The 26,676-nt window shown below is 36.8% G+C and overlaps 1 protein-coding gene across 2 annotated transcripts in view; it reads left to right on the top strand.

Annotated features, from left to right (window-relative positions):
• The window catches only part of LRP1B (LDL receptor related protein 1B), a 627,450-nt gene that overhangs the window by 515,301 nt on the left and 85,473 nt on the right, over window positions 1-26,676 (top strand). For both annotated transcript variants that reach the window (XM_077784902.2, XM_085584138.1), the window contains exons 51-60: window positions 306-425; window positions 2,848-2,976; window positions 3,811-3,933; window positions 4,792-4,932; window positions 5,997-6,184; window positions 7,623-7,806; window positions 9,012-9,097; window positions 12,534-12,656; window positions 16,287-16,468; window positions 18,667-18,866. In XM_077784902.2, the coding sequence (XP_077641028.2) occupies window positions 306-425; window positions 2,848-2,976; window positions 3,811-3,933; window positions 4,792-4,932; window positions 5,997-6,184; window positions 7,623-7,806; window positions 9,012-9,097; window positions 12,534-12,656; window positions 16,287-16,468; window positions 18,667-18,866 (1,476 nt within the window). The remainder of the gene's footprint in view (window positions 1-305; window positions 426-2,847; window positions 2,977-3,810; window positions 3,934-4,791; window positions 4,933-5,996; window positions 6,185-7,622; window positions 7,807-9,011; window positions 9,098-12,533; window positions 12,657-16,286; window positions 16,469-18,666; window positions 18,867-26,676) is intronic.

The raw sequence follows: 26,676 nt of genomic DNA on the forward strand, positions 1-26,676 counted from the left end.
CTAGGCTTGAGTTTTTTAAAGTGTTTATCCTCATCCCACTTACAAAATAACTGAAAATACTGGAATGTCTTTTGGAATATGTCACTGTTTATTTTTTATGATGTGTTGGTGAATGAAAACCCTTGGACAAACTGATAAAATACTGAATAACAAGACTGGGATTGTATAGAGTTGGAGTGTTTTAACACATGGAAACCAGGAGGAGAGAAAGGAGCAGTGCAAAAAATCCTGAACTGTGCTTGAAACAGCAGGGAATGCAGTGATGTTGTGAACCTAACAAATGCAGGGCCTGGTGTCATCCCCAGACTCGTCCTGCTCCTGGAATCAGTTTGCTTGCTCTGCAAACAAGTGCATCTCCAAGCAGTGGACCTGCGATGGAGAGGACGACTGCGGAGATGGTTTAGATGAGAGCGATGCTGTCTGTGGTGAGTTGGATCTTTTCAGCTCTGGGTTGGGTCAGATCATGCTTAATGAGGGTGATCACTGTTGCCCTGATTCTTAAGATTTTCTAAAGCCTTCTGAGTTTACATTCTTGTAGAGAACTTTCTCACACAACTTTCTGTAAACAATCATTCTTCCACAGAGGCGGAGAAATTTGATGTGCTAGTAATTTGTCCAATGTCGTTGGAGAGGTGGCACATTCACCCTCCAATCCACTGTCACTTTTGGAAAAGTATAAATGCTGGAGTCAGAAAATAAACTTCCTCTTTTTCACCTTTTCAATAGCAGCAGCTCGCATTGTGCTTTCACGTGTCCTATAGTGACAGATCACGTGCTCCAAAGGAGAGGCTGGGAAGGGAACAAGGACAGAATCTCCAAAGGGTGTGAGGGATCTCCTCTCTCAGCCCTCTCCAACCAGCAGATAGGGTATTTTTTATGGGCACTATCAGATTTGTCTAATTCTCTTGATGGCTAAAGAGGCTGACCTGGAGGAGAGGCTAGACAGAGTTAAAAGAATGAAGTAGGTATTTATTAAAAGTCCTTCAAAGGATACACCCTGGGCAGTGCAAGAGCCTGGCCAAGGCTCTACCCAAAATGATTACAAAAATGGACGACCGGTCACAAGATTTCACACTTTTATAAGTTTTGACATATTAGGGTCAATTGTACAATTACAGCTCCAGGTGATTCAGTCCCATCCTCCCAGTTTGCTCTCCTCAATTCACTGGTGTTTACACTTTTTGAACCTGAAGCTGCAATGGTGTCCTTGGCTCTCAGGCTGGAAAAGGATTGTTTTGTCTAAGCTGTGAAGAGAACTTACTAACACTTTTTATGAAGTTCAGAGTCACACACTAAAGCAGTACACAATCTTAAAAATATGAAAGCTGAAACTTAAGGCATCACAAACAGTAAAGTTATTAATGGCAAACCAGCTGGGTAAAAGGACAGCCAGTCTGTTCTCCAGTTCCTGTCCTTGGTGTAAAACCCCATTTGAATTTTACATTTGAGTGTCAGGTGCTCAAAGATGCTAAAGTTATTGCATTTTTGGTTTAGGTGGTTTTTTTTCTACTGGATGATATTCCTCTCAAATTCCCAAACTCTTCAAGGTGCATAAGTAATTGAAAATGTTGTGTTTATTCTAGGGTTTAATGGACTGGAAATGTGTTATTGAATTCTTTTCCAAAGAAAATCACATTGTGTCAAGTCACGCTGTCACAATTTGGTGATATTTATAAATCAGTTCTGTCGTTCTCTCTATTTTAAGTTTCTTTTTAAAAATTCAGCTTTTACCATTTAAAGATATATTCCTTTTCAAAAATACTTTTACTTAAAGTCCATTCAACAAACATTATTTATTCCATATTTCCAGTGTGTGTAATCACATTAAAATATTGTTGATAACCAGAAGTGTTAAATAGACAGAGAAAAAATCTGGTTTGCTGAAGTAGTTGCTTAATCAAAAATGACATGCCAGCAAATGAAAGGGGTGGAGGTAGAACTTATACTGTTATAATATGGTAAAATATTAATTTTTTAGGACACTTAACTTCTCTCAAAGTGAGAAAAATCTGCTCTGGGTATGACAAAGGGGGAGTTAAGGCTGAATTTCTTCTTAGGAACAGTAGTCAGATATGAATTTCAAGGAGAAAAGAGATCAAAATTACGTCAGATTTTTCAGTCTTAGAAACATCAGTATTTTTTTAACTTGAAGTTCAATTCCAGAAATATCAAAAAGTGGCAAATGAGTTTAAATAAGCAAAAGTAGCCTCTGCTGGAGAGTTTCCATGAAGCATGGGAAATTTAAGAGAATGAATTAATGAAAAGAATGGAAGAAACAGCAGATGGCCAAAAGTTAGGGGTGTTCAGCCTGGAGAAAGGAGACTCAGGGGTGACCTTATCACTACAACTCCCTGAAATTGGCTGTGCTCAGGTGGGGTTGGGCTCTTTCTCCAGGCAGCACTGACAGAACCACAGGACACAGCCTCAAGCTTCACCAAGGGAAATATGGGTTGGATATTAGGAAGAAGTTTTTCACAGAAGGGGTAATAAAGTTCTGGAATGGCCTGCCCTGGAAGGTGGTGGAGTCACCACCCCTGGATGTGTTTAAAAAATTGGATGTGGCACTGGGTGCCAGGGTTTATTTGAGGTGTTTGGGCTGGGTTGGACTGAATGATCTTGAAGGTCTCTTCCAATCTAATGATTCTGTAAATTCTGTGAAAATTTGACTGTAAAACAGACAACCCCAGCCAGCAGATTTATCATAATGTGAAGAATGAAATGATCGCCGAGATGTTAAAATAAACCCCTTTAATCATGACCAGTCACCATACAAACATGGGCTAGGGTATTCCAGAGGGGGATTTGGGATGGTTCGGTGCTGAGGGCTCCCTTGCCATGTGTCCCCAGGCTCAGTGACGTGTGCTGCAGACACCTTCAGCTGCCTGGGCTCCCACGCCTGCGTGCCCCAGCACTGGCTCTGTGACGGGGAGCGCGACTGTCCCAACGGGAGCGACGAGCTCTCCACAGCGGGCTGTGGTAGGTTTGTATGTCAAAAAACCCCGTCATTCCCATGCTATTTCATGTTGTTTCAATGTCCACTGTGCTGGTGAAGAGTGCTGACCCACGTGTGAGCACATGGAGAGGATCCTCCACGGCTTCACGCCGAGGCAGCCAGCTGGAGGTCAGGATGTGTTGTACGTCACAGGCTCTTTGCAGTGTTTCCTGGTGAAAGTCAGCACCTCAGGGACTCTGCAGTTTTATTGCTCCTCCTGAAGAAAATGCTGCTCATGTCAATGAGGTTATGCATCAAGAAGGAAGATGCAAGTTTTGTCATCAGTTTATTCTGGCTAATTGTTCAGATCCCTATAAAATGTTACTTCCTGTCTACCTGAGACACATTTCCATGAACAGTGTCAGGAATTCAGTAATAGTTTCATTGAAGGGTTTTTTTTTAATTAATGCATAAAAATTGTACATAATATATTCTGTATATTTGGAGTGTTTGTGGACTTCAAAGAGCATTTGCTCAGGAGCAGACCAATATAAGGACATCTCTTCTTCCCAAATGTTCTTTTCTTCAGAGCCAGACCTTAGTTTAGTCATAGACAGCATCGACTTTTGAAGCTTTTCATTCTTGGATTACAGAAGATTTTAGCTATCTTTACTTCTGTAGCTTTCTTTGTGATGACTAGCTTTTTCTGGTATTGAATTGTGTGATGCTTCTTATCTGACTAAAAAGTTATGGTTATTTCCATTGAATTCCCTCAAATTCACTTCTCATTTCATCTTTGTGTAAGAAAATCGTCTGTTTATCTGATTGTTCTCAATTTCTTTCTTTTTTCTTTTTTTTATGTGCTGTATTTTCCTTAGCTCCCAATAACACTTGTGATGAGAATGCTTTCATGTGCCATAACAAAGTCTGCATTCCCAAACAGTTTGTTTGTGACCACGATGACGACTGTGGAGATGGATCAGATGAATCCCTGGAATGTGGCAAGTATAAAAAAATAAAGTAAATAAAATAATTTCACACTGCTAACTGTAAGGCATTCTTCAGAGTCTGCTACTCTAAGGCATTACTGAAAAATAAAGCTCTTCTTCTTTTTTTATTGTTTTAATTCTCACTTGTAAATTATTCTTTAATTAATACAGCTTGGAATTAACTTGGATCTGGGACTGCAGTGACAAATTATTTTCCATAGAGTCTTAGAGTTGATTGCTAATAATATTTAGGAGAATTTTAAAAGTATGCCCTAGAATTTCTTGTTTAGTAAGTTTATCTCTATTATATGTATTTTTGTCATTGTCTCCATATATGTTTTTTTCCTATCAAAGAATCAAACACAGCTGTCATGATTATCACTGCATTTAAATTATATCAACTATAACCATATGTGAATATTTAATTTTCATCATTCACATGAATTTAGGTTTCTTATATTTTATATATATATATATATATATATTCTGAGTGTCTATTCAATATATCTGGGCCATACTCAGAAACATTAATCTATATAAATAATATTTATGGAAAATACAGAGCAAATATCTCCTTCAACATGACAAATTGGTGATTATCATGTCTAGTTGTGTGCTGTTACAATCAATATTGGTTATTTACTCTTAAATTTCCTCCAGAAATGAGAACCACAACAGAAAATAGCTAGAAAATGTCTGTATATTACAGATTTCTTTATGCTGATTTCTCTCTTTGCTGGTGTATGAGCACAACACTCTGCACCTCTAAATGGAGCAAAAAATAACTTTTGTTGTGTTGCTTCAAAAATGCAGAGTTTTGTGTTGAAACAGTGGGAGCAAACATGAGGTGAGTGGTGTGTGTTTTTGTAGGGTATCGTCGCTGCCGTCCTGGGGAGTTCACCTGTGCTGATGGGCGCTGCCTGCTGAACTCCCAGTGGCAATGTGACGGGGACTTTGACTGCCCAGACCACTCTGATGAAGCACCTATCAATGCCAAGTGCAAAAGTTCAGGTTTGTGATTTTTTGAGCACGGGTGAACTTTCTTTAGAGTCCTAAGTCAGAAAAACCTCATAGCTTAAATTTCCAGTGCCTTCGTGGTGATTTTGCTCATGTCTTGAAAGGAGAAAATGTTCTGAGCATCCTAAACTTCACTTCACAAAGTCCAAGCCACCAGTTCCTATGGAATAAAATAGCAGACACTTCCTTAGTGCATAACTCCTGCTGATGCTAAAAGATGATGATATTACTATTGTAATTTCCAAAGTTTCTAGCTTGTGCTTATAATGTTACTGTGTTCCAGATATTCATCACACAGAAGGAGTTCATATCAAAGGAGATGTAAAGTTGCTCCCAGTAAAAATTATAAATTATACTATAGTTCTTATTGATATTTCCTGCTTAGATTGATAAATTTGATGAGGTCTGACTGATTTTTGAGAGGGAAATTAGTCCTGGTCTGCATTTGTTGTTCTGTTCTGTGGCTTTCTGAAAGACCAATTCTTCTGTCTAGACCTTAGCATTTCATTGCACTGTAGCCTGGTTCTTTATTCCAATTTTGATGGAAAACATGCATCTGCTGTGAGGTGAGGCAGCACACCTACCTTATATTTATTTAAATGTTCCAATTGTTATTTGAAGGATCTGAATGTAGCTGAAATGTCGTATTGGAGTTTTGCCAAAGAGGGAAGAACATATTTGCAGGTCATTAGACAAGGAATGCTTTGGAATTCAGGCAGTTGTGCTCCTAAACCCCTCAGCATCCACAGAGGGTGGAACTCATGGGGTTTTTTTTAACTTTTGGAAAAAAGAACTGTGTTTTGTGCAGAGATTATGTAGAGGGTTCTTCATTATATGAAAACAAATATGTAGGAGGGATTAATAAGTTGATGCCTTCACTCATTTTTCCAGGAGAGGAATAATCTCCAAAGACACTGAAAAGTTATTATAAAGCTATCAATAAATTATAAATATTCAATTGTTACACAATATTTTTCCTTTTGCATGCACACAGCAGCTGATCCATGAAAAAATATTAAGAGATGACACCAAGTTGTGTGTTATTTTTTGTTTTCCAGAGCAGTCATGTAACAGCTCTTTTTTTATGTGCAAAAATGGCAAGTGCATTCCTCAGAGTGAGGTTTGTGATAACAAAGAAGATTGCAGTGATGGGTCTGATGAGAAAAGCTGCCACATTAATGAATGCCTCAGTAAAAAAGTCAGTGGCTGTTCCCAAGATTGTCAGGACCTTCCTGTTGGATACAAGGTGAATAATTGCAAAATATGATTTAATATAATGTGAGGTTTTAGTCTGAACTGCTTAACTACTGCATGATTATAAAAAAGCCCCACTGTATGGTATCTCTTTGTAGTGAAGTAGGTTATGTGTCAAAATAAGAACATTCTAATTTTCATTTCCTGTAAGCAAAGAATTGCCAATTGTATTTTAAAAATGTACATATTTTTAAAGCTATGAAAAAGACCATTCAATGCTTTAAATACCACAAATCGTACTGGTCTATACAGAGCACTGAAAATCAATGAGTAAAAATTTTACAATGTATAGGAATGAGCAGCAGAAATAGCGGTTTTCTCCAGTTTGTTGTTTTGTTTTGTTTTTTTCTTTCCTCAAGACAGAGACTCTTACAGAAACATTTAAACAAAGTTATATCACCTTAGTAACAGAATAAAACTGTTCATTGTCTGCATGTGAGGCTGTTTTTTGAATCTGCTCTTTGGCCTTGACAAGTAGAGAGGAACAGCCTGCAGTAGCCTGTAAATAGCAGCTAAAAATAGAAGAAAGACTTTTTCCAGGGTTTTAACTCTGAAGTAACCCTAACTGCACTCCCAAAGTTTCATCTTTTCAGCTGAACATTGGCCCACTGAGAACTAAATAAAATCTGTGCAGCTTGGAATTCAACCCTCTGGAAGGGTGAGGGTTGAGACAGAGACCCAAGAGTTGTTGAAGTGGTGGAGAAAGCACGCCCTGGATCTCTGCAGAGAGAAACAGATAATGTAGGAGGGAACATGAGAGGAAATATTCTGTAGATAAAATTTCTACCCCTATTTCAGAACCCCTCTGCCCAGTTGTATTGTGCACCTTTCCCATTGCATGTGATAAACTTGCCAGGATCAGAGAATATTCTGAGTTAGAAGGGACCCACAAGAATTGTCCACATCCATCTTCTGATTGGCCTCAAGAGTTCTCATTCACATTTCCTGTGCTGGTTACATAGATTGCTAGGTGGTATCAATGATTCCAGGGAAAATAGTTAAAAACTGTCTATCTTTAGCAAAAAACAGATGTATCATTGAAAATTAAGAACTCCAAAGGTCCATCCATCATTATTTTCAAGAAAAAATCCTTTCTATAGTTTTGAAAAGGTGTGCTTTACTTTTTCTTCAGTTAAAGTAGAAAGAATAATTAGTCATTCCACAGGGTTTTGTTTGGGTGGTTGTTTTTTTTGGTTTTTTTTGGGTTTTTTTTGTTTGTTTTTTTTTATATGGTGCTTAGGATCACATCAGTAATATCTGAAAAGAAAATTAGATATGCCTCCTGTAAACCATACAAGCAGCAAAGTAATTAAGATGTTATTTGAAAAAATGAGATGCATAAAAAGTTTATGATGCTAACATATTCAGAAGCAAGTACACACAGGTGATAAACAGGATTAAAAATGAATGTATTTGGTTTTCTTTCCCAGTGCAAATGCTGGCCTGGATTCCTCCTGAAGGATGATGGCAAAACGTGTGTAGATATTGATGAATGTTCATCTGGATTTCCCTGTAGCCAGCAATGCATCAATACTTATGGAACCTACAAATGCTTGTGTGCAGAAGGGTATGAAACACAGCCTGATAACCCAAATGGCTGCAAATCCCTTTCAGGTATTACTGTTTAATGCTTTTATAATCCTCAGCTGTATTTAAATAATTTGTGGAAAAAAATTAGCCCCAAGGTCTATGTTGCCTTTATATGCAAGATAAAAACAGGGTTACTTTGAATCTGCTTTCTTTTCAATATAAAATAGCAATGTGACTGTGTCTGAATGCAATAATAAGTTATATTTTTAGTCTGTATTTTCCTCAGCTCATTTGTGATAAATAGATGCAGTGGTTTTTGAAAGTGTGAATAATTAACTTTATTAGAAAAAGTATTAAAAAAGTTAAAATACATCACTGCTTCTGAGTCAGATGATAATAGCATGGTTAGGATAAGATTTCATCACCTTTAGGATATTAGAATATACATCAAACTTCCTCATTGAAAAGGAGGAGCAAGAAAAAATAGCAAATGCAAACTCTGTTATAATATACCAGTGTGTTCAGTACAGGAGCAGAGTAGGCTGGACAACACATTACATTCTAGAGTGCAAGAGAAGTAGATGCAAAGCCTTTAATACATTTTTAATTATCACTAGTGATCTTTTTTTTTTTAATTTTAGTCGAGGTGTCTCTCAATAGAGCTAAAATAAACACAGCCTTAGAAAATATTTTTAGAATTATGTATGTCAGTGTCAGAGATGTTTCAGTAATGTCATGAATGAGTATCTGAAAGTAAATATTTTTTTATAAACTAGAAAGCCAGGGTTACACAAAGTCAAATCTGGCTTCAGTTCAAACTCAAAAAAATCAAGGTTTTTATGAGTAGCTGTTTCTTTCTCGCTGTATCATTCAGACTAATGAAATCTCAAAAAGCAATGGTCAAAACATGCTTGGTTTGCAACCATAATTAGTAGTCAGTCTTAAATTGAAAGGAAATGTTGAAATTAAAACATATGGAATGAAATATATTTCCCATTTAATCTCTGACATTAAATTAGGATAAAATACAGTATGGTTCCCATATTACAAAGGCAAAATAATTAAATTGCATTGAAAGATATACTAATTGATTGCTTTGTTCATTTTTATACTGCATCATTGATCTTTCTTGGAGCATTTGAATGTTTTAAATATTTCTTTCATCCATAACATTGATCAGAGCATGTAACATTTATTTTTCAAGCCATCTGTATTTCAGCATTGTATTCCTGATTTTCCATAAATTAACGTAAAAGCTAGTCTAATATATTCTTTCTCCCGGGGTTTAGATGAGGAACCTTTCTTAATTCTGGCTGATCATCATGAAATAAGAAAAATTAGCACTGATGGATCCAACTACACTTTGTTGAAACAGGTATAACCATAGTACCATGCTCTAAGTTTAACTCAATACTTTTATTATTTGCTAAAGTTTGCAACTGACAGAAACATCATCCTATAATTGGCATTGTGTGCACCACAGAACAACTGCAGTATCTTCAGAGTTATTATAATACTTTTAATTGACTATTTTTTTCTGGATTTGACATTATTAAAGCTCAGGCAGTTGTTTTGTCAGTCATTCTGATGTACTAAAAAAATATGTTATTTGTGATCCTCTTCCATCACAATATGTTTTGTGCAATTTGTCTAATAGAGTTAAAAAAAAAAAACAAATCCCCACCTATTTGGCCATGTACTACTGGGGCTGCTTACTGCCATAATCTAAATCTATTTTCAGACAGGCAATCCCAATATTTATGGTATTACAAATGTGAACTCTTATCTTTGTGTAAAGCTAATTTTTAAAGTAATTACTCAAAAATATTATGACAGAGAAAAGAAAAAGTGAAAAACCACAAAAATAGAATGTCACCCAGTAAATACAGAGCTGCCATTTTTAGCAGTCTGCTGTCCTTCTGTGCTTCACCTAAGTGTAGTTATTTGCCATAGATTAGATTTCCAAAATGTTTTAATAAAAATATCGATTTCCTTGAATACTAATGGATCAATTGTAGTAAGACTAGGAAATTATTTACTCCCCATCAATATAATCAGGCTTTTTGTAACTTCTTGTGTCACTATGCTGTGCACCTAAATGTCACAAGAGAGGTGCACAGGTCTTCACAACAGTAATTATTAAATTAACCATCTTGAATGAAACATTGCCTTTATTTAAGCTTAGAACATTGTGAAAGTCTGTCTGTTCTGAAATCCTTCTGATTCCCTCTCATTTGCATCTCACTGCCTCTCTCCTCTTTTGCTGGTGTAGCTGTTCATAGATGCCTGTGAAAAGAGGGGAGCCACAGGAGATTTTCTTCGTGGGTGGTGCTGACAGGTCCTGAACTCAATGGACATTAGAGCCCAAGCAGCTCCAGCCACTGAACAAAATATGTTTTCCACGTTCCATTCATGCACTGGGCTGACAAACACCTCTGCTGTTGAACCCACTGGTCTTTGCTCCTGAAATAACAGCATTTGATGCCAAAGCCTGTTCTTTACCAGCAGAACAGGGGGGCTGTGTCCCTCATAAGGACATCTTTGTGTCCTTGTAGTGCCATGATGGATTTGGCTCTTTCCTGCACATCTACCAGGTGATGGCAAACACCAGAGTGGCTCTGGCAGAGGAGCAAACCCACCCTTCTCTCTGTGTATTTGGTCTGTGATTACCATTCTAATAGTTCATATAAACTCAGAGTAAAGGAGCTGCAAATAGGAGCTCCTTCAGTCTTTTCTGAGTTATGTGCCAGCTTTTTCCTCTATTTTCTTTTTCTTTATTTTCTATTTTTTTTTCCAAATCACATAAACCATACAACTGTTTGAATTATGTCTCATGTATTGTCTTTGCTTTCCATTTCCTTTACTCCTAGTCATCAAAATCCTCAGGGTTTCGATAAGCAGAGTAGATAATCTTCCTCCCCATTATTTGTGATTTTTATCTCTATGTTTTTAAGTGGGGCACCAAGGGAACACAAATCACAGCCAAGGATATATTGTGTGCTGTGTGTAATAGAAACAAACCCACAGGTTTATGATGAGAGACTAAGGCAGCTGATGCCATTTGAAATCTTCCCTATTCCTTCTAAAAAGCAAATTTCTTGTGAAATGACAAAGAATTATGATAGGAGGGCTTAAGTGAGATATGTATATGATAAAGAGGAAATTATGTCTGGACAGAAAACTGTTACAGACATACATAATTCTTTACCTGCAGTTGATGTTCTGATAAAAATTGCAATTAAATTAACCAAAATAAAACATTGAAACCAAAGATATGCAGGCAGTCAATTCTCTGTATTAGTCTTGATCCTTAGGAAACTGTTACAGTGTTGTGGAATATTTAGAGATAAGGCCATATTTTTTACAAATTGCCGACTTTGATTTATAAAATGTTATAAAATTGTGTTAAATAATATTTTGTTTTCATTGACCTGTTGTCTCCTAGGTTAAGAATTTTGGGTGGGGGTTTCTCTGTAGATGCAATTATACTAACGGGAGGAAAAGAGACAGGAATAGTGTTTTGCAGCCCAGTTACAGAGCTGCAGCTGGTTTTGTGAAAAATGTCTGCATGTATGTGATACTTTTGAAAAATGAGAGTGGTCTTCCTACATTGAATTGTTTCAGGCTTTTTTTCATGATGATTTGTGCAGCCTAACTACTCTTTTCCTCTACATTATGATCAAAAGATAGATTTGCAGTAATTACATAGCAGTAGATGGAGGATAAGCCATGTATCAGTTTCTGTATGATTAAATATTAAATATTGTTGTGCTTAGTTGTTTACTTTGGAGCTGGCTGGTCCAGCACACCCCTTCCCAGCAATGAATTACACTAAACAGGGAGGCTGCTGATCTACCTGAGAACAGGATGCCATTGGGCTGATAAGGGAATTGATTAACTGACCTTGAATTTATAGAGGGAATACAGACCACATCCGTCCCTTTCACCGCTGCTGCTCCATATTTCATTGATAACAACAACCTGGCATATTAAGAATAATTGTGATTTCACTACATATCAGAACATTCAGCAGGTTATGGAGCAGATAAGGAAATAAGAGGCATCATCTGAATGCAACCTCCTTCTTCCTTATCTGCCATTTGGGATGAAAAGCCATTATTGTATGATTGCTCCTCCCAGCGTGTTGGAGTACCTCAGATATAATCACCACTCTCTCTTAAACGTGTTGGCTTTGTAATTGGAGCCACAGGAGATTCCCAGGTGCCTGCTGGATCTCCAGCTTTCACACTTTCTATATCCACACACACACATATCTATAAATACATGTATATAGAGTACCTATAATATAGCATCTAAGTCAAAACCTCCTCATTCAGGAATTAACATAAATGTCTTTTTGCACCACCACCATTTTGAATTCCTGATTCATTTATATTACTAAGGAAAGTTTTTTCATTATTTAAATGTCATAAACATTATACTGTTTCTGATTCTCCCATCTAGTTTGCCAAAGAAAGGCCAAACGTAGTAATCAGCAGTGAAACTGAGCAAAAGTTAGAAGTATTTACTGCTGAACTTCATTTAAATAAGAGTATAGAAAAACACAGGAGCCTCACTTAGTTTCATGTATCATCTGCATTTTTTGAAGTGATTCGATTTGTCACCATATTTATTTCTGTTACAGTCTTTGTTTACAAGTAATGTATGGAAAAGAGAGGGAAGTGCTTCAGAAATATGCAGACAGTAAAATAAAGCATTAGGAATATTAAATATGTTTTGCATTCTGAATGCTATCCAGCAGTTTGTGTTCAAACATTTGAATAAATGGACTTTTTTTTTCCTGTTTTTAGGGGCTGAACAATGTGATTGCAATAGACTTTGACTACAGAGAAGAGTTCATTTATTGGATTGATTCCAGCAGACCAAATGGCAGTCGCATAAACAGAATGTCTTTAAATGGAAGTGACATCAAGGTAATTGAGGATTAATAATGTCACCACTAGAATTAAATTTTTTGAGTGCTTTGGGAAATGCTCCTTCATACATTTAACCCAGATTATGAGACTTTGGTGTCTGAATACAAACGCAGCATGGGCTAGCAAGTCCTAGTAAAATTTAATTGCATTTGTATCTTATTTGAACTAAAGATAGGGGCAAGGAGAACTGTATTTAGGAGATAAATTCCTTATAACAAATCTGACAGTTTACTGAATTGGCAGTTCCATGTGGCTTCCAGCATGCCAAAGAAAAGAGCTATAATTAGGTGTAAGCTGTGTAAATACACTGGTGCCTTATTTCTTCCTATATAACATTTCCTGTGATCTTCAGTTTGTTTTTGTTTCACCTCCACTACACTGATAATTAAAATAACTCAGTGTCTTTGCTGTGAAGGGTAAAAGTGCACTCCCATTTCTGCACAGCCTGTCTGTTCTGCCTCTGTAGTGGATTAAGTTCACAAATCCACTATTAAGCACATTTGTTGACTTTTGTGAACATTTTCCCAGAACTGGTGATAAGCAGTAAGGAATTCTTTGTTTATTCTATTATGTCTGGCCTTCTGAAACAGGGACTTAAATGAGCAGCAACATACCCTATGAATTTTGTTGCCTCTCTGCACACCAGTAAACATGAAGAGAGAAAAGATTTTTGTTTTTCCTTCTCAGAGGAAGGAGTTTCTCAAAGCTTTGCTCCTTATGTGAGTCAGGGTTTGAAACTCACTGGCTTCAGTGAACCTTGCTTGCATCCTTCACACCAAAATAATTGTTCTTAAAAAGAAAAAAAAGCAAGTGATGAGCACTTCTGGCAGTCTTATTGCATTGGGGTAAAAGTAAAAACAGAAGTTTTACTTGTGTGGGGAAAAAAATGGAAGACTGTCAAGTGTGGGGTTCAAAATTCATTAAATCCTTGAATCATATTTATTGTCTTTAAACCGTTTCCAAAGCATCCTCCTCAGCTTCTGTCCCTTCTGGATGATTCAATATTATATGAGGGCTGGGGATTACTCAGACTCTTTATTTCTAATCTTCTCCATTTCAAAAACAAGGAAATTTTCCCAGTTAAAAATGTTCTAATAGCCAGGTAGAACACTATTTTTTAAAAAATCTTTCTACTGATTCATTAATAATTTTATTTTTTAAGAAAAATACCAACCACTAGAAGAAAATTAGGATGAAGACATTTTGTTTAGGATGAGGATATTTCATTTTTCAATCAGTTTGCAATTTGTACAAGTATGTCAATTGCAATTTTGCTCATATAGGATGATATATTCAAAGCAATAATCATAAAAATAAGTCCATTTAAATTTCATACAAAAACATGTTTTTCTCTAAAAAACTTGGCCCAGATTTGGCCTCTGAAAGCTAAAAATAAGGTGAAAAAAATTAGCAAGAATTATATACTATAACTCTCTAATAGTCTGTCAGTAACCTTTTATGCAGAGCCAAATTTTTGTGATTCTTTGATTTTTTTATTAGCTTGCCGTAGGACATACTTAAAGCTGACATAATTAACAATTATTTCAAATGAAATTATTATATTTATTTCTTTATTTAAATGCAGGGCTTATTATTTTTTATCTAGCAAACCTGTATACATATTTTAATGGCGTTGTTTTTTCACGAGATAGTTTTTATGGTTTCTCCCCTGATGAATCTCTCATTTTAATATCTTCCCACTTGTTGTGTTATTCTTTGCTATAAATAGATCTGCTCTCAGTGTAAGTGATGCTATTTGATGTATTGCCTCGGATTCCCCTTGCAGGAGATGGCATTTCTTCAGCACACCAGCTCTGGGAAGCCTGATGGCATCTCATTTTTCTTCTGCCTCTGCTCATGGAGGAGATACTTGCAAAATTGAAATGACAGCTTTTCCACATGGCTGTGTTCAGCTGTTAACACAGTGTTTTATGGAGAGTTTACATTCCCAAATGTTAGTGGGAAATGAAGTCAAACCTGGACCATGCACAGGAAGTGCCACGCTGGTGATCTCAGTGGCTGGGACAGGTTGAAGTGACTCTCCCAAGGAAAACTCATCAGAAAGAGAGACTCATTAGTTTGGTTGATGCTCTAGTGAGGTGTTTAGACAGCTAAACCACTACCTAAGTTTTCAGAGTTTTCCATTTCTGCATTAAAGGTCCCTTGGGCCAGTGCAGCAGTTGCTTCAATTACACATTTATAAACTGGTGAAGCTGATAATGTGGAGGCTTTAGAAAATAAAACCTCTTATTCCATTAAAAAGGCGGTGTATCCTGGAATTTAACTTTCTAAAAAGAATTTATAAGGTGATAAATTATGTAACAGCCTGAGAAGGTGCTTTTACATATTCATAACTGCAAAGTTGATTTAAAGCATCTCACCATATCCCTTCTTATCTTGAAAGCTTTTCCATGTCCTCAGATGGTAAATAAATTTAAAACTAGCACATTCACTTATATATAATACAGGTTTATACATGAAGTTTATACTCTGGTGCACATACTGTTAGTGATGAAGATAACAGTAAATTAGAATGTTCACCACAGTAATAAAACCATTATTAGTGCTTAAGAAATCTCATAAATTTTCAAGTATTGCTTTCTGATTTGTGGGTTTTTTTTCTTGAAGTTCTAGCTGCACAGACCTAATCAGAACTTAATCAGGAGTAGACATCAGGTCAGGATAGATCTTCTCAGGAACAGAATTTTCAAGCCTAGGAGAAACTGGACTCAAATGATTGTGAATATTCAAATATTACTGAACACTTGACATGAAGTACTCACAGACAAGCCAGACTGACTCATGCTGTCATGATGAGATTTGTAACCACATATATCTAGAAGAATTTGTTCAAGTTCCAGAATTATCCAAGTCATCGAAACCCCTGAGAATAACACATCCCTGTCAGTAGTCTGTAGGCTTTCCAGTAGGTGACTAAACTGCTTAGGTTAACAATGTCATCCTTTTGAAATGCAACTAATTCTTGGGAAGTCCCTCATTCTTCTGCCACATGAATGTTGGAAATAGAGCCCAATATTTCCTTTCCAGCCAGTAAGTCTGAGTGCCTCATTGTCTCTGTGTCACGATGACATATGGCACTACTGTGACATTAAAATGAAGGAGACACTGATGGGGACTGCTGAGAGAAATGGGGGGATGAGAAGCAGATGTGCCCAAGGGCACGCTGTGGGGAGAGCAGCCACATCACTCCTTTCTGTGGAACAAAAGATAGAACAGTGAAAGGGAGAAAAGTTTGGTTTTGTTTGATTTTTTTTTTCTTTTTACATTAACAGAACACTAGGTATTTAAGATGAAAAATGAAAGATCAAGAGTTTTTAAAAGTTCATGCATAATGTAGAGAAGTTGGTAATTTCCTCTTTACAATATCATAGCATGCTCCATTCTCCCTCACTAGGAGGAAAGTGTCACATTGTTGTAGCTACTTAAGAAGTGTCATTACCTGAGAAGTGTCAGTGTTTAGCAGTGAATAATACCCAGTTTTTACATGCTTTATGTCCCTGTATGAAATATCCAGTCTCTCAATATCCTGGCAGCAGTAGTTCTCAGATTATTGTTCCTTTTCCCAGTTATTTAGATAAATAACTAATATAATTTTTGCTTTTCCAGGTAGTTCACAATACAGCTGTTCCCAATGCCCTGGCTGTTGATTGGATTGGGAAGAATCTCTACTGGTCTGACACTGAAAAGAGAATTATTGAGGTGTCTAAACTCAATGGCTTGTACCCAACTGTCCTTGTGAGCAAGAGAGTGAAGTTTCCCAGAGATCTGTCCCTAGATCCTCAAGCTGGGTAAGAAGCAGTCAATTTTCAGTACTTCCTACTTAATTCTGATTTGATATTAAAATAATTTTTATTCTAAAAATAGGAAATAATACTTTGTTGTTTATTGTTTTGGGGTTTTTTTAATCTAATATTTGGTGATAGAAGAAAGTTGTGTTGATCTGGACTCTACCTAAAGAAAGAAACACAGTTTTTCTTTGCATAAAAAATATAACCTATCTAGTTTACTAATTTTTATACAGATAAAATCTATTTTCTACTATTTCTTAGAATTAAAATTTGATTTTCTTGTAACTGTACCCTTTCTTCACTGTAAAATTGGGAAGGGAGGATGAAGACCTTGGTTTAATGTTTTCAAGGGATGAATACATGGGATCTTTCTGTGGTTGCCTGGGCATCCCTGAGTATACAAAAATCACTCTACAAAGTTGGCACAGAGACTCCCAGTCTTTCAGGAAGGCTTAGATATATAAATGAATAGATATAATAACTTACTGGGGTTTTTTTGGTCTGTGTATAGACAGGTTTCCAAAGCTGTTTTTTACAATTTTTATTGCTGAATATAAGCTTTATTCAGCATATCATAAATAACATTTATTTTAATACAGAGTTTTACTGGAAATAAAACCTCAAATTCAGAGTTATAATTTGAAACAGTGTTGCTTGTATCTTGGGGCTTTTTTTCCCTCACAAATGAGAAATGCTTAGTGAATTATCCTGCTGCTGCCATGCAGTTGTTTCCAAAGAAAACATTTTCTGTTGGAGAGAGAAAGTTCCCTCTCTCTGCTGCTTGTGTGGAGCAGGCTGGGTGCCAGCATATTGCACCTGTGTGTTGTAGGATACCTGTAACTGTTCTTGGGGCCATCATTTCCTCCTGCACACAAATTCTCTTCCAGGTGGTTATTAAGAATATGAGCTGCATCTGGGTTTTGGAAGGCCTGTCCAAAGCCTGTAGAGAAGAATCAGCTTCCCAGCTGGAAAGATCTGTCCTGAGGTTCTGAGTAATGGCACACAACAGCAGCCACATGCATCCATGTACTCAATAATGGGATTTTTCTTTCTTTATGGCAAACATGCTCTGAATTGTGGTTAAATGGCATGTCGAGGGAAAAACTGCTGCTCAGCTTTCCAACAGTCTCTTTCAGTGTTTCACCCACTTTTAAACCCTCTGTTTTAATGTTTTGGAGCAAGTACTTCTTGAAGCAATTCAATTTGCATTATTTGGTTGCATAACAGCAAAGTTTTGTCATATGTGTCAAAAAAAAGAAGTAGATGTAATACCATATTTCTGATAAATTTATTAATTATGCCATTATTGCCGGATGTAAGATTCACAAAGTCCAGTTTGGGTGGTGCTTCAAATTCTAAGGTATCAAGACTAAGCCATTTAAATGCACATTTTGCTAGTCCATAATCAATTTAATAAAATCACACCTAGCATGAGGATTCCTATTCAAACCCTTTACATTCAGCACACCTATTTACAGATAGGTCCAGAAAAATGCAAAGATTTATTTGGATGGGGGAAATTTGTAGAGTAATTATTGATTTATTCCTGAGATCAAATAAATAAGTTAAGCATTGAGTCATAGATTGGTTTGGTTTAGAAGAGACCTAAAGATCATCCAGTTTCAAACCCCCAAGATGGGCAGGGATGCCATTCACTATCCCAGGTTGCTCAAAGCCCCATCAAACCTGGTCTTGGACACTTCCAGGGATGGAGCAGCCACAGCTTCTCTGGTCACTTATTGCTGCTGGTGCCTTGTGAAGGCTGACCTAGAACAGAGACTAGACAGAGCTAAAGAATAAATTAGGGATTTATTAGCAGGTTTCAATAGATCTAGTTTGGGCAGCACAAGAGCTCAGCCAGGGCTACCCCCCAGATGAAGCCAAAATGGTCACAACATTGAATGGCCAGTCACAAGTTTATAAGTTTTGGTCCATTTACATACTGGAGTTAATTGTCCAGTTATAGCTTTAGGTTATGAAGTCCCATCCTTCTTGGTTTTCACTCTTCAGTTTACATTGTTTATGATCTTGGGCCTGAAATTTGGATCATTTGTCCTTGGTCCCCAGCTAGAGAAGGAATTGTTTTGTCTCCCTACTCTATGAAGCCCAGACCCACAGAGGTAGCACAGAACCTGAAAAATATAAAAGCTAAAAGCTGAGGCATCACTGTTACTCAGCTGCTGTGTTTTGTGTCACAGATACCTGTACTGGATCGATTGCTGTGAGTCCCCTCACATTGGCCGTGTTGGGATGGATGGATCCAGGCAAGCTGTGGTTATAGAAACTCAAATATCCAGGCCCATGGCTCTCACCATAGACTACGTCAACCACAGACTGTACTGGGCTGATGAGAATCACATTGAGTTTTCTGACATGGATGGATCTCACAGACATAAAGGTTGGTCAACTCTTCACTTTTTATTTTTTTTTTATTTTGCTGCTTTCCATGTTATGCACAGTTATGTAAAAACTGTCCTTTAAAATCTTTTTCCAACCTTTTTTGAGATTTTTTTTTTCCTTTTATCGATATTTTAAAATCTGCTTTTCATTTTTGTTCTCTGTTATGGATATGAATAGCTTTTAAACATGCAGTACTATGTGTTTGTGGGAAAAATGTCAAATAGAAAAGGAAGCTCTAGGAATACACACAGTAATCTGAGGCAGCCTTTCAATTTTATACTCTGGCATATATAGACATGTTTTTGATTAAGTTACAAAGTGACTAAAAGTAGAAGGGAGAGATCCTGTGTGCCATGTGTCAGAATAGGGGGATAAAATCAGCCTTTTCTCCCACTTCAGAAAGCCTGGAAAAGCCATTAGTCTGCTCAGCATGAGACCAGGATTTCAAATGTAATTTGGGGTTTTCCTGGTAGATGGGTGAAATAATAACTTTTGAAATACTTATGTAATGAACTAATCTTTGTCCCTGTGTTTTGCTTCTCACCTGACAGATAATTAAAAAGCTTGTGTCATTTATCTGTAAAGTCTTCAAAAAACAAAAATTCTACACTATGATGAATTGTTCTCATATTACAAATTTTGTAATTAAAGATCTTACATTTTAATTCAAATATATGAAATAGTATCAGTCTACTAAGTATTTTTGAGGGTTTTATTTGAGATTAAATTGTTACCTGAACTCCTTCCTCATACTTTACCCAAACCTCAGCACTGCTGTACTGCTGGTAAAATTTTATGGATTTGGGCTCTTTTAGGGCTTTATCTCATAGTGGGTGCCTCCAGGTCCCCTCCAAACCACAACTGATGAAATGACTACTTTATTTTCAGATCAAAGCTTCACTATGAAAAAAAAAAAAAAAAAAAAAAAAAAAAAAAAAAAAGGCGGAGTGCAAAACAAGTTTTCTAGCCCTTACATTCATGAATTGTAGGTTATAAATACATCATGAATAATTCAATGGCAGTTGTCTGAGATGGTAGATTGGAGAGACTCTAGCAGTAGCTACGAGAGCTGTAAACACTCCCATTAATCTCAGCATAATGTCCATGTGTTATTTTTGGGATGAACACCAGTCACTTGTAACCTGCTCACCTAAACAGCCCTCGCTCAGACATAGCCCTGAGCTGGATTCCTGCTGACAATCTGCTCTTCTGACAGAGGAAGCAAAGCTCCCTACTCCTCTTGATGTCATTCTCTGTGCTGCTATCCTGATTTTTGTTCTCATAAAATTATCCTCTTTCTCTTCTTTCTGGATCTTTCAAAGGAAAGAAGTAAAGAGTAGCCAATGTGTCACTCTTATACCTAAACTGACTGCACTGGTCAAACTTTTCACAGTCTTCCCTTTAAGCCTGAGAGTTTGAGAATTTTTCTTTCCCCAGAAACATCCTCCTGTCAGTAAATTCAGGACACAGCTGCAAAAATCCAGCCAGAGCATCTTCAATGTCCATTGCCTTGGTCTCCAACCTGTGGAGTTCCTGCACAACTGGATAAAATCAGTTTCAACTGTTTTATATCTGCAGAGTTAATGTCTTCTTCTGAGGATGCCTGATCCTGGAGAAGAAGGAAATTTGTCACAATGCCACAGCAAATTTATCCAGATTTGGAACCAGTGAAGTATCTGAGGCAAGCTCCAAAAGCAATAGTGACTTTGTGTAAAGCTGGTACTGTGCTGCTTTTGAGGACAGGTCTCTTTGAAGTCCAGATGGTGTATAAATATTCGAGCCATAAGAATTGAGCTTTGGGAGAAAGATCCTGAGGTATTTTAATGACGTGAAAGCAGATTTTTTCCTCAGTCAATCATTGTAAAGGATGAGGTTGGAAGACACCTCACAGATCACCTAGTCCAACCTCATGGATCACTTAGTCCAATCTTCGCTGGGAAAAGCACGGTCTAGATGACCCACAGCCATGCCCATCTGCATCTTATGGGTGGTCCAATGGTCCAATCCACCATTTTCTTGGGACAATATTCCAATATTCTCATTGTGAAAATTTTTCCTTTTATCTCCAGTTGGAATCTTCCCAAGAGTAACCTGTTCCCATCACCCCTCACCTTTTCCATGTGAAAAAGGAGTCTCCATTTCTTTGCAGCCTCTTTAAAGGCTGGAATGTGGTGATGAGGGTCTTTTCTAAAGAGTGAACAAACCCAGTTCTCCCAGCCTTTGCTCTCATGGAAGCTTCCCAATCCTTGGATCATCTTTGTGGCCTTGTCTGGCTCCTCTCCTGCCTGCCCACACCTAATGCCTCTTGTCGCTTTCTGCTGTCAGGAGTTTCGCTTAGAACATCATTAACAAATCAAAATGAAGTTGTAGAAAAGTTTCTGTGGATTTAACAAAACAGGGATAGAATTCTTGGTGTCTGAAACAGATGAAACAGCCCCGTGGGTGCTCCAAGGGGAGCTTTGACAGTTTTGCAGAGTTCACACATAATGATCAATTTGCCTTTAATCAGTCTTTTCCCTTTCTCCCTGCTTTCTCCTGGAACAACCAACCAAAAAAAAAGTTAATTTCTTTGTGATTCAGCACAAGACTAGAAATATTCTGGATAATGAAAATTAGCCATTGTAAAATAATTATTTTAATAGGGGAAGCTCAGTGTTCAAATTCAGTATTTGGAACTGTCATTCCCCTTGGCCTTCTGATATCTGTAATCCACACTGATAAGCACTTAAATGGAAAAGATTAGGTTTTATCTCTTGTGATAACTGTGTTCCTTGAAGGCATGTTTTTTACATGGATTTCATGGTCTGTTTTCCTTTGTCATTTTGGACATTTTTTATTGTCAAAGTTAACTAAGGGGGAGGTGGTTGAGTTTGCTCTTATCCTTTGTGTTTTTGAATGGAGAAGGATAAAGGCACAGATGTGGTGACCACAAAATACATTTTCATAGAGGGCAGGAAAAAGTCTGAACAGAAATGTTGTTAGTGATGCAATTGGAAGTGCTCCTAATGGCAAACTAATCATTTTCTCACCTGTTTCTGTGACCTCTGAGGATAAGGCTGTCTTGCTCTGAGGTGTTTTCCTGAGATTATTATTTTTTGATTTTAATTTTTCTGTTATGAAATGTATCAGAAAATGGCACAGAGATTTCAAAAGACCCAGAAAATTAGTAACTCATCAGAATTAGTGGATTTAATATCATTAAGGGATGGTGTGAGACAGTGTGCAGTGTTCTGTGCTCCACATCAGATAATTTAGGATAAACACAACAATCTTAGTCTAATTATTGACACCAGGGAGTGTTCATTACATGCAATGAGAGTTTACATGCATTTAGATCTTGGTGTTAACATTTCTTCAGCAAGTATGGGGCTTTTAAATTGTTTGTTACTTCTGAACCTTAAAACCTTTTGAGGAGAACACCTGCTGCTTTTCTCTTGTAAAGTTCCTCTGCATTTCAATAAAATTGTCTTTTATAATTGCCAAGAGACTGCTAGTAAAAATTTTGAAAACATGCTAACTAGGCCAGAAATCTTAGAGTGCTTGGGAGCTCTTCTTGGCGCTGGGGCAGCAATGACCTTGCTGAGCTGTTTGAAGTTTAATGCTTGGTTATATAAACTGTCTTTAGAGCTTAGCCAATTCAGCACTGCAGCATTCACAAATGTTATATATTGTAAATGATTAAGCAAGTATTGAAGCATTAATCTGGCTAAGCACTAAGCTGGTTTACTTATACGAGCTTTTAAAAATAAATAAATAAAAAATTTAAGAATTTGTCAGACTTAACTGCTTTCTGTTCCCACTTCCCAGAAGAGATGCAGGCTTCACAGTTCCCTGGGTATCTGGTTGCTCCATGCAGGTTTTCCCAACTTTCAGGGCTCCTAAATCCCAGAGCTGCCTGCATTCTCCCATTTCTCTTTGAAGATGAGCATTTCAGTGTAATTAAACTATAAAAGGGAAATCTGACGGTCCAATTTAGGAAACACAGAAACTTCTCAGAGTTTAGGCCTTAAACTGTGTCAAATTGTTAGTTTATACAGTAAAAACAAAAAGTTGAGCACTTCATTCCTTCATTTGACAGAGGCATGGAAATTAGCAATGGAAAAGTGTTGCACTTTAATTAAATTATTATTATTAAATTACTTGTTTATGTGTAATATCATTAACAGAGAATAACTTTCCTGGAGTAACTCAATTTGAAAAAACACCCTGTTCTTGAGACAGCTTCTGTCTGAATGTTTGCAATTCTCAGAATTGGAGAGACTGCAAGTTTTGAAGTAACAAGAACAAGGGGCTTGGAGATTACAACCACTTTCATTTTTAGTGCCTGTGATTTCAAAAGCTGCTCATTGCAAGGAGTTTGCAGGTAGAAAATGAATATTTGTGTCTAATTCTGAGGTCTGCCACAGAGTTTTGAAAGAGAATACGCCCAATTGTTTATAAAATTGCCCTATTGTAGAAGTGATCTAAAAGATTACAGTAACCAATTCCTTCTAGATTTATAATGGAAATTCTCATAGCTCAGAAATTAGAGAAGCTTGAAAGAGGGTTTGTTTCTCAAAGCAGATGAGAAGTAGCTCTGATATGGCAACAGTTTTTTCCCAACCTTTGAAGAGTCTATAGAATTATTCATTGTAACCACATCTGATGGCACAAGCTGATAATTGCTTCCTCTCAATTATTGACTTCTCAATTTACTTTTAATAATTCTTCCTATAAAATTCTCCAATCCATATATGTTCCCAAATCTAATTATTTCATTGTGTTCCTGCTCTTTTAAAGGGTAATATTCAGGAAAAATTGTTCAGATTCACCTATATTAAAGGCAGTTCAAACAGTTACTCTACTCTAAGGTTGCTCAGTCTCCAGTTTGGAAGGTGATGCCCTGTGAAGGCTGATCTAGAACAGAGTCTAGACAGAGTTAAAGGATGAAGTAGGGATTTATTAGAAGGCCTCAATGGATCCACCTTGGGCAGCACAAGAGCCCAGCCAGGGCTGAACCCAAGATAAATCAAAACGGTCACAAAATGCATGACTGGACACAGGGTCTCTCATTTTCATAAGTTCTGCTCTATTTGCATATTGAAGTTAGTTCTCCACTTACTGCTTTAGGTTATGAAGCCTCATCCTTCTGTTTTTTACTCTCTTCAGCCCACATTGTTTGTGCTTTTGGGCCTGAGATTTGGATAATTTGTCCTTGTCCCAGCTAGAGAAGGAATTGATTTGTCTACCTATTCTGTGAAGAGAGCTTACTATCCTCTAATATGAAGTCCAAACCCACACACTACAGGAGCGCAGAATCTGAAAAATATAAAAGCTAAAACCTGAGGCATCAAAGGTTGCCAAAAGTTTGGGTTCTGTACATTCTGCTGGCTTTGTGAAATATGCTCGAATTAGGTTATAAACTTCTGAAAATAGTTCATTATACTTGAAACTTCTCCATGAGCTGGACTTGTGCTATCACAAATTTTAAAGGATGGGCATTGCTTTCCATGCAGTTGGTTCTGTCGGGGGGCAATCAGGACAGAGAACATAAACCACAGATTTTCTGTTTTCTCCCTGCTCCAATCAACACAATGGAAAAGGGGAGGATTTTGATCAAGGGAGCTGCAGTGTTGAGCAGTTCCTATGGTTTCAGTAGAAGACAAATGAGATAAACCAAAGTATCCCAGTGGTTTATGTCCTCACAGTTGGATGGTGGCAGGAGAGGGAAAGATAAAAGAAGGAATAGCTTGGGGGTCACTGGGAATGGATATGAAAACCAGCAAGACAGGAGTCTAAGGTGAGGGGCTGGCAGGCGGGTAAAGGATCTCTGTAAATCTGAAAAAATAATTAAAAAACCTTTAAAACTCACCAGCACACACAGTTGTTCTACTCAAATAGTGACTTGTGTATAATTGAGAGTAATTTATTACTGCTCTGTACTGCCGTGGGGTAACTGGCATATAAACAACTGCTCACAGTGAATTAAAAAAGGTAATAAAACATTTTAAAGTGGGACAATAAAATATTTCATTCCTAGTTTTTGTCAATTGGTTTTATAGACAGATTTTGAAAAATTTATGCATCTATTCCCGTGGTGTTGCTATATCTAATCATGAACTTTAATATCTCAAACACATTAGTACTTTAAGATGTTTAGATTTAAGGCTAAATTTCCTGCTTCTTCAGTGATAGCAGTTTGGGGATGTGTAACAAGTTTTGTGCAAGCTTGTTGTACTGAAATATTCTCAGTTTTCATTGTTACAGCTACATTATTATACTGACAAGATATCCCACCACTGAATGCTGAGACTTTTATCTTCCATACTGAGCACAATCTGGATGTGCAATGTATATATTAATTTTGCAGAAAGAAATATTTATGAATGGACATGTTACTAAAGATATGAGTAATAGCATCCGAAAACTATATATAATATATATATAGAGATAGATATGTATAACTATATATATTCTTATTTATAAAAAACTACATATTTATATATATAGTTTTTTATATGAGGTTAATCTATATATTGCATTATTTTTTTTTTCATTGTTCATTGAGTTTGACAGGTTTAGGTTTCTAAACCAAGTGTCAATTTCATAAATGTAATAACGATTGTAAAATATCTTGAAAATACAGTATTTTAATGTAATATATAATGTAATGTAATATACTTAAATTTAATTATATCTGTCAGAACGACACACTGTCACAAGCTTAATAGAGATAATCTTATTGTCATTATTCATTATTAATTTTATGGACTAAGTGCTTCAAATTCTTTACCAAAGGAAGCAAGCATCAGGAATAAGCAGTATAGGAAATAAAAAAGTATTGACTGTGTCTCAGAGAGGCTCAAAGTTGAATGTAAAACGAGACAGAAACAGCTACAAGGGAGTTCACTTGGCAAGTGGGGGCCAGGAATTGCTGCAGAAGAGATCAGCAATCTCCAGGTTTATTTGGTTTTGTAGGTTTAATTGCTATTTTCTTATTAAATGTTGTTCTTCCTTGATGCAATTTGTCTTTGGAGGGTTTGTAACCCCTCCTAGGAGATTACCACTGGTTCCATTTAGATTGAGGTGTCAGTAGGCTTTTTATTTCTGTTTTATTGCAGTTCAGAAAATCAAGTTTCTGAACTTGATTTTCAGGGAGTGGAATTCAAAATAGTGTAGCTTGTTTTTTTAGGTTTGGTCACCCATGTAAATTTTCTGTGTTTGGATGCCAAAATTCTAAAACAAACTGCTCTAATGCCACAGGGAGCTAGAAAGTAATTTAAATTGTTGCTTAACAACAATTAATTACTTTTAGCAATTGCTTCCCAGCACTGGAATTCTAACAGGGTGAATTCTTGGGAAGAGCCTAACAGGAATCTTTCAACTCTTCTGTTTTTGTAGATTTTGCACAAGGACAGGGCAAGATGGCAATCCCCTGTTTTTGGAAAGGGAAGGGACACATCCCTTTCTGTCTTGGAAATTATCAACCATCCCCTGGAAATGATAGGACACTGATAATTTTGGTTTTGTTTTTCTCTTAGAAGTTGTCAACATTTGTCCTTTAAAGGACACTTTTTCTTGGTACATTGATTTTGCCACCTGCCAACGAGACCATTATTATTATTATTTGAGTTATTGTATTTGCTCTTACTTTTGGAAAAACTTGTGTTTCAATAAGAGCCAAAGGAGCTGGGCTTCACTTCTGTATGCCTCATTCCTGAGCTTTTGTAGCTCAGGAATCCTAGATGGAATGATTTTCATTCCTGAAATAAAATGAACATTTTTTTATGCTTAAGTAAATGTGCTCAGAAAATATAAGGGATGCAGGG

This window comes from Lonchura striata, chromosome 7 (genome assembly GCF_050655825.1).
Source record: "Lonchura striata isolate lonStrDom1 chromosome 7, ASM5065582v1, whole genome shotgun sequence".
Lineage (NCBI taxonomy): Eukaryota > Metazoa > Chordata > Aves > Passeriformes > Estrildidae > Lonchura > Lonchura striata.